This window comes from Monomorium pharaonis, chromosome 2, assembly GCF_013373865.1.
Source record: "Monomorium pharaonis isolate MP-MQ-018 chromosome 2, ASM1337386v2, whole genome shotgun sequence".
Taxonomy (NCBI): Eukaryota; Metazoa; Arthropoda; class Insecta; order Hymenoptera; family Formicidae; genus Monomorium; species Monomorium pharaonis.
This window is the reverse complement of record NC_050468.1, coordinates 26547614-26558994: the sequence shown is the minus strand read 5'-3', so window position 1 is coordinate 26558994 and position 11381 is coordinate 26547614. Positions and strand designations below refer to the sequence as shown.

General features: G+C 32.6%; 1 protein-coding gene and 1 long non-coding RNA gene across 6 annotated transcripts; both read left to right on the top strand.

The window, feature by feature from the left end:
• Positions 1 to 590: 590 nt before the first annotated feature.
• Positions 591 to 1391, top strand: LOC118644595. The gene is made up of 2 exons (XR_004962364.1): positions 591 to 802; positions 890 to 1391. It is a non-coding gene; the product is annotated as an uncharacterized LOC118644595 (long non-coding RNA).
• Positions 1392 to 1581: 190 nt separating this feature from the next.
• Positions 1582 to 10790, top strand: LOC105840022 (raf homolog serine/threonine-protein kinase Raf). Of its 5 annotated transcripts, none has more exons than XM_012686735.3 (8): positions 1582 to 1754; positions 1852 to 1960; positions 2609 to 2720; positions 2795 to 2835; positions 3116 to 3152; positions 3461 to 3515; positions 4499 to 5485; positions 5715 to 10790. In XM_012686735.3, the coding sequence occupies exon 8, from the start codon at positions 6025 to 6027 to the stop codon at positions 9130 to 9132; it is 3108 nt and encodes a 1035-aa protein (XP_012542189.1). In that variant the 5' UTR covers positions 1582 to 1754; positions 1852 to 1960; positions 2609 to 2720; positions 2795 to 2835; positions 3116 to 3152; positions 3461 to 3515; positions 4499 to 5485; positions 5715 to 6024; the 3' UTR covers positions 9133 to 10790. The 5 variants fall into 5 exon arrangements, 4 of the variants coding, with proteins under 4 accessions (XP_012542189.1, XP_012542199.1, XP_028048669.1 ...); XM_012686745.3 differs by having other exon boundaries at positions 1852 to 1996; XM_028192868.2 differs by having other exon boundaries at positions 1831 to 1960.
• Positions 10791 to 11381: the final 591 nt, after the last annotated feature.

Sequence of the window (11381 nt, the reverse complement as noted above, 5' to 3'; positions counted from 1 at the left end):
CATGAAACTTTTTACTTTTCACGTTTCCGCCTTAAGGAAAAAATTACATGATCGCTGCCCTGAAATTGTCGATTACCAACGCGAGTTCTGATTGGTTTTCTGCTTTTCCGCTTTCTGCTTTTCTGCCTATGGGTGCGTTCGGGGAGACGCTGTTAGCGCTATCAGCATTAGTTTATCTTTGTTCTACTTTTAATGAGTAATGAAGATGGACTGATGCTGGTAACGCTAATAGCGTCTCCTCGAACGCACTCAAGGTGTGAATTCTCCCTCATGGAGTAAAGCCTTCGGCACACGATACGATTTTTCATGCTAGATTGCATACAAGGCGCCTTACTACATATCCTCATTGGCTTATGATTGGTGACATAATTATCCGAGCCAATCAGGACTCGTATGCGATTTATGCCTGATTTCTTCACTTCCCGATAAAGTTATCCGGAGTAGAGTATAAATCTCAAGTTTAACCAATCACGTACATGGATCTGATAGTTTATCTCCTGGATAATTTTAACCGCAAGATAACTGGACATGAAGAAATCGGGTACTAGAGCATGAACAATCGTATCGTGTGCCGAAGGCTTTACTCCAGGGGCTGTAATCTCTTATGTATTTTTCGTGACCAGCGTTTGTTGCGCCACCGCTGTAAGCGAACCCGCCGAACCGAACTAAAATGCAATATGGCCGTCTAAAATCAACATGGCCGTAGTAATGAGTTCCGTTCAACAAGCAAAGTAAAGTGAAGCAAAGCTTACGAGCGAAGAAGGAGGTTATTTCTTACGAACGGAATAATTTAAAACTGATGGTATGTAATCGCAATTCCGCTTACAGAAACAGCTTTTTTCTCGCTGCGATTTAATTTGTGGTATGGTATAAAGAGACTTTTTTTTAGACACCAGTAACTGTTCCAATGTGTACACCAGCCTTCGACACCATATAGAATAAAGATGCTGTCAGAGGAGTTAGATGAGGGAGCTACAACCAAGAAAAAGCAATCTGTGATCACATTACTTAGCTTCGACAAACGATGACCTAAGTTCAACTGATTGTAGGCTCTTACGTCCACGTGGAATCAGCTGCTCCTTTGCAACTTGCAACAGGCTAAGGCTGCGTTCCGATATTAATTGTCAGTACTGAAAATCTACAGTATATGTGACGTAAACTATAGATTTTCAGTACTGGCAGTGAATATCGAAACGCAGCCTAAGTTACGAAGAAGCAGCTGATTCCACATGAACGTAAGAAAGAGGCTACAATCAGTTGAACTTTGGTCATCGTTTGTCGAAGCTGAAGGAGAAACAACGTGATTTAGAGAATAAGGTGCTCTGTCACATAGAATGTAATTCTATTATAAAAACATGTAATGGTTCCATAAAATAAATAAGTTCAAAAAATTTATTAAATATTAATTTGAATGTGTATGTATGTGCATGTGTGTACGTACGGGTCAATGGATGGGAAGGGGAGTGAGGTGAAAGGGGAAAGAGCGGCCATATTGCATTTTAGTTCGGTTCGGCGGGTTCGCTTACAGCGGTGGCGCAACAAACGCTGGTCACGAAAAATACATAAGAGATTACAGCCCCTGCTTTACTCATGGTGACGCAGTGTACATTGTAACAGCGTATGTACGTTGTAGTTCAGAAAATTCTTTGAAATTATAAATGTAAATCATGCGATCACTGTTTAATGAACTTTGTTCCTATTTATTTTTCAATTTTTCAACATTAAATAGAACAATGTGAAATGGAGGATCATCGGTAAATATTTTGCTTCATGAGTTTTATTAATAGAAATTGGTTACAAACGCAAGTTTAGATAAAATTTGATAAATAGGGTTTAATTTTTTTTTTACAGATTTTGGAATGAAAATGTGTTCTAATGTTTGTGCATAGAACAAAGTTTGGAAAGTGCGAAAGATTATTCAAAGTCGCAAAAAGAGCATAATGCATAAAATTGTTTTTAGGTTAGGAAATATATCGATCAATATATTGGCATCGCGGTACATCTGCGTCTATATATTATACTGCTTTCCATTTATGCCTCGTTTTATAACTTAGTTTAAAATCGCATTTAATTAACCATGTCTAATAGAAGAATTTGTTTTATATAATGTTGTGAAGCTTGATCTTGGTCACTACAAGTATTGTTCTAGCTTTTGGTATTTAATGAATAACAAAGATAGAACGACAATTGTGTCAACTTATGTTATCAAATGGAAAACACTTGCTGTGGTCTATATTTAGAACATGCATATAAAAATATTAGCAAGCTTTTTTATTTTAACTTTATTGTTTATTAAATTTAAAATAAAATAAGGATAGATTGAAAGCGTGTTAACATCTGTATAAGCATGTTTTGGTTATAGGCATGTTTTGATTGTATGTCTAATAGTAAATTTGGTCGCCTTACACTAACATTGAACTTGTGTTGCATTAAACCATATGAGTGCAACATTAAGTCCAAAATAAAGAAACAGAGGATGTTGATCAACCATATTGCACTACAAAAACTTGGACTCAGTGTACACTAGTACGAGCGACCAAATTCACTATTATTAATAATGCAAATTTTTATAGCTCTACAATAGAATATTTATTTATGTCAATCACAGAAGTCCAAAATGGTTCAGAGTCTGCTCCTAAAATGAATTGTTTAACATCAGCATGTAAATTTCCTCTGGAATGATTTGCATAAATCAACAATATAAGCAGAACTTTAGATTTGTAAGTATATAAGTATCTTGGATTTGTTAACTGTGAAAAAGAAAGTTAAAGATAATGTATTATCTCTATTTTAGGGAAAGAAAATGATAGCATCTGTGTCTACTAAAAAATTGAGGTTAGCAACTTTATCAATGATGAGGAAGTTCTATATTGTCATCTGCTTTAATCTACATCTAATTTTACACTAATCTATTTAGATAAGAAATAGTGCAGTTGCGAATCTTGAAACTAATTGACTAAACTTCTTGTAGTAAAAATAAATTTTTTATTGAACTAAATATGCACTTTTTAGAATGAGATATATAATATTAAACTAAGATCTTTTAGTTCATTGCATTTTTAAAATTTTAGAACTACTCTGTATTTGTTTAACAAAAGATTTCATTTTTTTTAAGGTTGCTGCAGAAGGTTGGGGTGACTATCATTCAAATGGTTAATAATTTAGCAAGTATTTCTTAAAAAAATTATTTACAATGAGAATTCTATAGAATAAACATTGAAAATTTAAAGCAAACTTATTGGAAATTGTACATCAAAAATTTTTGCAATTCTGCTTCCAATTACTTACCTTATATTTGACAAATAAGAACTTGTGTAGTATTAAATTTATATTCAGAGAATTGAAATGAATTAAAGATAAATTTTATCACACTGAAATTTTTTAGTGAAGATTTTACAGTGTTAGAAAATTAGTATTTTCTAAATTATTATAAAAATAATTGTGGATGTTTTTGTTTTAGGCAAGACTAGTCAAACACTGATGCTTGTTTTTGACATCCTCCAAGATGATTTTTAGTAAGCTAAGCGAAAATTAGCTAAAGTTCTGCAACTGTTAATCATGTGAAGAGAAGAGAGATGATTTGAAATACTTTCAAAATTTCTACCTTTTGATTGCGTGAACTAATTTATTTTTCGAAATATTTTCAACATTATGCAACATGTTAAATCAACTATTTTCGAACAGTGAAAACAGTTCACAAAGAAGACAATTCTTTTAAAATTTTAGCAAATATGTTATGGGTTATTTGCGACATTAAGTTATTAATTACATTAAGTACACGATTGTCACCTTTCAATTGGTATTCTGAAAATCCATGATCTGTCTGAGATGTTTTCTATTTAAAAAAAAAAAAAAAAAAAACGATTAAGTTTAGTAAAATTGATATTTTCTTGTAGTGCTTTCTCTAAAAAATAAAGACTATTAAATCTGAACTTCTCATTGGAAATTCTTTCAGAAAATCGAAATCTGTAACTAAAAAAGGAAATGGCTACATTATTTTCTTAATAATTTCTAATGAACTTAAAAATTGTATTAGTAACTAGAAGATTTCTTTCTCCGATTTCTTCCTTAAAGAATCAGGTTTATTAAAAAAGCAGAGTCTTTAATCGAAAATCAAAGGTGGCAATCGTAGTCGAGCCACTTTTATATTGAAGTCAATTGTATTTAGAAAAAGTTAAGATTTTTTAATGATTTATAATAGGTCAATAAATAATATAGATTAGAAATACAAAGTTACTGGATTATATAAAGAATGAATGTAAAAATGAAAATTGTTATGAACAAAATCAATTATATATAGTAAGAAAAATCAAATAGAAATTGTAAAAAATTATGGGTTTAATGATATAACTTCTCGTGGGATTATCATATATATTAATCACGCGCACGTGCGCGCACACGCACACACATACACGCACACACACATACACGCACACACAAATCATGTAATAAAAAAAATATATATATATATAGTAATATTGATCTTGGCTTTGCCCAGGTTCTGGTTCTCGAGTATTGTCAGCCCTGGTATACGTGTAAAGAGGGAGCGATATAAGGGGAAAAGAGGTGGAAATACGGTCGTCCAACCAATGGGAGATCGACTTTCCGTTACCTCTCGGCGATAGTGCCGTAAGTTTCTGACGTCAAGGCGTACCTAGTGACGTCAGAGAACGCGCTACGTGAACGCGCTACGTGTGTTTACAGAAAAATTGAACTTGAACTTGCTCGCGAACTTGACTTAGCAGTGCAGTTTAGTGTTTCGATCGTTGGTGATTAAGTGGATGATCGGACAATCGACAGTGGCAACGATACTGTTGTCTCTATCAAGCGCAGCGGTACTCGAAAGTCATGAAATGCTATGACGACGTAACGAGATCTAAATTTAAATGCTTCATCGAGCGTGTGCGCGTCAAGATGCACGGCGGAGTATTATATTCGCAAAGGAACAATAATCGAGGTTGTACTGGGGACTAATCGTGGATTATCGCTACGTATATTTTAACGTGTTCCACGGACTGATTCCGGCGATTTCGTGGACTTGGTACAAATGGAGCCATGTTATTCAATCGATCGGGATGGTTGACACTTGTGGATGTAAATTTTTGCATCGGCGATTTTCGAGTGATTATTCCGTTTTTGCTAGTTTGCGTTGTGCCAATATTTTGTACAACGATGGTGAAAAGGGACGAGAGGGTGAGACAGGACTAAGAGGTGAAAAAGGAAAAATATGGGCACGTGAAGAGGTCAAGGTGACAGGTAGGAGAGGGGATCATATTGCGAAGGTCGCCAGCGGCACCGGCGCACCACTGACCTTTAAAAGCTGCGTATCGTTCGCTTCTGCCATAATTTGGTTTTAGAGCTTTTTAGAGCAAATCAGACTTTGTTCAGATCAGGCTGAGTACGTACACAACTAACTCAGATGCCAAGACAACTGTCAAGAGCAAAGATTGCTGTCGCTGACAAGTTTTAATAAGTGGAAAATACGGTAAGAAAATAAGGAAATAAACAAGATGATACAATATATATTTATAAAAGATGGTTTTTTAAATTTATTTTACTTTTATATATATATATAGGAGAGAGAGGGGGAATCTTTATAGGGATATTGTGCGATGTAGTTGATAATTGCAAAAAATTGAATCAAACTTTTAGACTACAAATATTTTAGATAATGAGAGCATAATTACATGTCGTATATTGTTATATGATTGCAGAAATTTGATGCAGCACGTGCAACGACAAGAAATATAAAAGAAGAAGATATAAGACTACAGCTGTATAGTGAAGAGCAAAATACAGGCAGACAATAAGAATAAAAGGGAAAGGAGAAATTGGAAAATTAGTAAAAGAACAGTGAGCAAAATAGAGGGATTTAGATTTATTCTAAGAGGAGTGTGTGGGTGCTTCCAAAATAATGATGAAGATAGAATATATTTGTCAAATGAAAGGAGACGAACAATTCGATTTGCCCCTTATGCCACCACAGTTTGGGTGGATGAGTTTGATAAGTTGTATGGTCAATTTATGGCAACAAAGACCAATGATGTTGCCGAAGATGAAGATAAGATGATGGAGCCTGAAGAAGTCAATGATCATTTAGAATTTGTGGATCCGGCGATACCATCAACATCGTCAGCAAGCAATTCATCATCACAATTTACAATGTTGCGCAGAGAGGCCCATGTAGAAGATGAAGTTGATAACATAGAGCTTACATTTCCGACAATGTCATTGGCAAGGTATCGACGGTGGCCACGATTCAGGATGTTGCAAAGAACAGACGCTATTCAAGAAGAGGATGAAGAAGAGATTGAGGACAATGAAAACGATCAAAGCAGTCAGAAAAGTATAAAACTAGCAGTTCCATCAACATCAATATCAGCAAACCATACGATTTCATATCACAATCTTATTCGAGAAAGAAACTACTTGAATTTTGAGATAGATAATATAGGAAAAGTTATGAAATGTTGCAAAAATGCTGTCAAACGCTGGTTATCTGTTATAAATGATGAAGCATTTCCAGAGGAAGAGTATCTACAAGAATATATAGAAGGGACAAACACTCTGCATGAATTACAACGCAAAGAAATGGAGCTTGTGGCTAAACAGGAAAAAATACTGGAATTGGTAAAATTAAGAAGAAACGCTAAAGAAGAAACGCCTAAGAAGGTAGTTACTATATTAATAGTACACCTTCCAAATAATCAACATACCACCATACAAGTACAAAAAGGTCTTACTTTAAGGAACGCAGTGTCCAAAGCTATGCAACGTCGGCACTTGATTATAGATGAATGTGCAGCTTATATTAAAGTTCGTATCACATCTTGTTTTATTTCTTGGGATACGGATATCTCAACTTTGCAATGCAAGGAAGTCTTTGTGGAAACTTTAGAAGCAATTACTGTTCCAGTTTATTATTTGCATCATTTTACACGTAATACGTTTTTAAATCTAAGATTAAGTTACTGTTATTTTTGTGAAAAAAGTGTTCTTTATGGATTTCATTGTAAATTATGTGATAGAAAATATCATATTAAATGTGTGTTTTTTGCGCCTATACTCTGCGAACACATAAAAAGGCGAAGAGCTTATTATGAAAGATTATTGGCTAATAATATGACTACTGGCATTATCCAAATTCGTGCCAGGCCGCCACCAACACCTTCATCTATGGCTAAAAAACGACGTCAAAATCAAGAAAACCAAGAATCTTCTGTCTCTTTGCCGAACGTTGCTATCAATCAAGACAATGAGAGTTCTAAAACAAAAGGAGTTTTCAACACAAAAGACGGAGTTTTCGACACGAAAGATGAAATTTCCAACATGAAAGATGGAGTTTTCAAAACAAAAGCTGAAGTTTCTAAAACGAAAGATGGAGTTTCCAAAACAAAAGAGAGGGTTTTCAAAACGAAAGATGAAGTTTTCACAATGAAAGATGAAGTTTCCACAATAAAAGATGGCGTTTTTACAATGAAAGATGGAGTTTCCACAGTGAAAGATGGAGTTTCCAAAACAAAAGATAGAGTTTCCAACATGAAACCTGGAGTTCCCAACACGAAAGTCGGAGTTTCCAATGTAAAAGTTGGAGTTTCTAACATGAAAGATGGTGTTTCTAGCACAAGAGCTGGGGTTTCTAATATAAAAACTGGGATTTCTAATACAAAAGCTGGATTTTCCAAAACAAAAGTTGGAATTTCTAACATAAAAGATGGCGTTTCCGAAATAAAAGCTGGGGTTTCCAACACGAAAGATGGAGTTTCCAAAACGAAAGATGGTGTTTCCAAAACAAAAGATGGACTTTTCAAAATGAGAGATGGAGTTTTCAAGATAAAAGATGGATTTTTTAAAAGTGGAATTTTTAACATAAGAAAAAAACAGAAAAAGCAAGAAAAATTAACAGATGAAGATAATTCGCATAATTTAGAACGCAAAAAATCTAATGACTCTGAAGATAGTATTTTTAGTCATCAAGATCCTATAAATGATTTTAAAATTGTCGCAAAAGAAGTTACTTATGAACCAGACAAAATCGGGCAGGGAACTTATGGAAGTGTTTACAAGGGTGATTGGCATGGACCTGTTGCAGTGAAAAGACTCAATATTAATATTCCTACTGCCGAGCAAATACGTACTTTTAAAAATGAAGTGAATATTTTACGTAAAGTTCAGCATAAACATGTGTTATTATTTATGGGTTGTGTTTGTAAACCATATTTAGCTATTATTACACAATGGTGCGAAGGACAATCTCTACATCATCGCCTACATGTAGATGAAGATCCATTAGAAATGATTACAATTGTGATAATCCTCAAACAAACTTCAGAAGGCATGGACTACTTACACGCAAGAAATATTCATCATCGAGATTTAAAAAGTTATAATATATTCTTTCACAATGGACTTCACGTGAAGATTGGTGATTTTGGACTTGCGGTAATGAGACCAAATGATAAAAAGAATGAAAGATACATAGAGGAAGGGATAGAAAACGATGAAGAGAATGAAGAGGACGAAAGAGATGACGAAGACCAAGAAAGCGAAAAGGAAAAAGCTGAAAGAGAAAAGGCTGAAAGAGAAGAACAGGCAAGAAAGGAACAAGAAAATAGACTAGCTGGTTCTATTCCTTGGATGGCACCTGAAGTCCTGAGAATGAAAGAAGACTATCCATATAGTTTTCAGTCTGACGTGTATTCATTTGGTATAGTAATGTATGAATTATTTGCTCGTGAGATTCCATATGGACTTGGGGCTGACCCATTGTTTATTTTATATAATGTAGGACGTGGCAGTTTAGCACCCGATTCAAGTAAAATACGTTCTGATACACCTAGAAAACTTAAAGTACTTTATAAACAATGCATTGCGTTTGAGAGAGAAAAACGACCATTGTTTCCCTACATTTTGAAAGTAGTGTATGCTGTTTTTAGAGCTACACCAAAAATAAGAAGAACGACTTCCTTACCACTTAAGACCGATGAGTTAGCTGATACTTATATTGAGAGAGATGAAGATGTTCAAGACTTTCTCACATCTGACGAAGACTATAAGGCTATCTTTTGCTCCAAGACTGGCGTTAATGCAGTTCCTAGCATTTCCGCTGAAGATGTCTTTGCTGATTTTTAAGATTAACAAAAATAGTAGACTAGCTAGAATTGGAACAAGAATAGATTACGTTTCTTAAATTTGTATGTACAGAAAAAAGAAAAAATCTGGTTCAGGGAATTATTTTTTTTTTTCAGGACAAAAATGTAAAAAGTAAAAATTTTTACAATTAAAATAGAAAAATTGTTTACTTTTTATTCTTCCGCTTTAGGAAAAAAGTTACATAATCGTTATCGTGATATAATGAGTAGAATTGCACTAAGCTTTTCCGTTTATAAGTCTTGGTCTTTCCAGCCATTGGTCAATTTGTCCGTCATGAGGGGAAAGATAGAAGAAATTTATCACAAGTGCAGCTTACCATATTGTAAAAGGACAACCATTTTTCTCCAATTATATAAATCTTTTTGCGTCTTCTCTTCCTCACCGATAGGCCGATTGGATAAAAGGGAAAAGCACGGTGTAAATACAGTTTTACTATCTCACAGTTAGAAAAAAAAGGTAAACTTATTAAAGACTTTTTTGTAAAGCAAATAAAGCACATGTGATTGAAATACGCAGTCTGTTCTTATTACGAATCTAGCAATACGTGAGTTTTGTTATTTTTTTAGAAAAAAAATTTAAAGCAAAAGATGTGAAAGGTTTGAAAAAAAGATATATAATGTATGTGTGTATATATGTGATATAAATTTATCCATTAATTTTTTGTATAATTTTTAGAATAGAGATCTAGACCGAACCGCATCTTATAAGCCAATTACTGTTACAAGACTCGTGATTTTTATTTAATATGTTGAATGCCGGACCTAATTTGCTTATCTCTCCGGCAACGCTGGGGCGAAAATTGTATTGTTAGATGTACATCTTGATAAGATATTAAGAGAGTATTTTTAAGAGAGTATTAATGATGTAGACTGTTTGAGTTTAAGCTTATTTTTAAAAATTAAAAAAAAAGGCAGCCATTTTATATCTTGATTATATACTGATATCATTCTTTTATTTCTTAAGATATTATAGTATAAATTTATCAAGCAGAGCAATTTGATCTGAAAATGTTAGTACAACGATTAGTTTTTAATCTATGTTCTCTTCCGTTTTCCGAATCAATGGCCTAAGATAATATTTATGAGCGTATTAAAATATATTTATGAGTGTATTAGGATATATGTATTAAAATTCAACAGGATAATTAATTATACAAATTTCGAAAATTTTTAATGTATTTTTACAAAATCTTTAAATTTAATTAATTCAAATATCTCGCCATTGGTTTAAATTTAAAGCCTCCCCTAGACAATCAATATTGTACAATATTTAAATATTACACAATATTATTGATTATCTAAGGGTTACTTAAGTTAAAGTTCATTATTCGAATGTAACAACGAGCAAAAAGTAGATATTAAATATGTGTGCATGGACTTTTATAATGTATCATCATATAATGTATCAATCTATGTTTATAATTGATGTTAAATTTTTAATACAAAATGTACGCTTTTCTGTATTAAAACAGCATTCGAATTCTTAAGATACAAAAACTTTCAATGCTATTGTAATACATGAAATAGCACAAATTTAAAATCGGTCTAGGAAGAATACATATTGGTATTGGAAAATTATCCTCATCATATTTTAAATGTTTCTCATTCCATTAGAAAAAAAATAAAAACATTAAAAAAATGATAAAAAATATTTTTATATGTATACTTATGAATATGTAAAAAGAAGATAAAAGGTAAGAAATTTATTTATGTACATGTATACATAAAAAAAGAATAAAATATATCTCGGAAAAGGTGGAATAAGATGGACCAGGAGATAAAATGGTTCAGTTGATAGATCTCGTTAGTAATCTTTCTCTCTTAGAAAGTTACCTTTTCTTATTTATGTATATATGTATGAATGTATGTATATATGCATATGTATGTATGTATGTATGTATGAATGATGTATAACATATATGTAACGAAAAATAAAATATATAATTCTTTATAATTTGTATAATGTGTAATTATATATATTTCTGGGAATTCCACCCTCGATTTTCCTTTCGTCTTGTCTTATAATTTTGTTTATAAGAATTAGTAATTTAATAATTAAAGACATATTGCTTTATACATATAGTTATAATTTCTTAAAAATAGGATATAGAAATACAAATTTATGTCATTTTTAAATAAAAAGTATGACAGTATACCTGTAAGATGTGTTTATTTTTAATTTAAAGAGTTTCTTTTTGTTAATAAAAGTACAGAAAAGATATAAAGATC

Bases quoted from the DNA above. Each gene is read 5' to 3' on its own strand.
- LOC105840022 (XM_012686761.3), top strand. From the start codon at position 6,025: ATGGCAACAAAGACCAATGATGTTGCCGAAGATGAAGATAAGATGATG.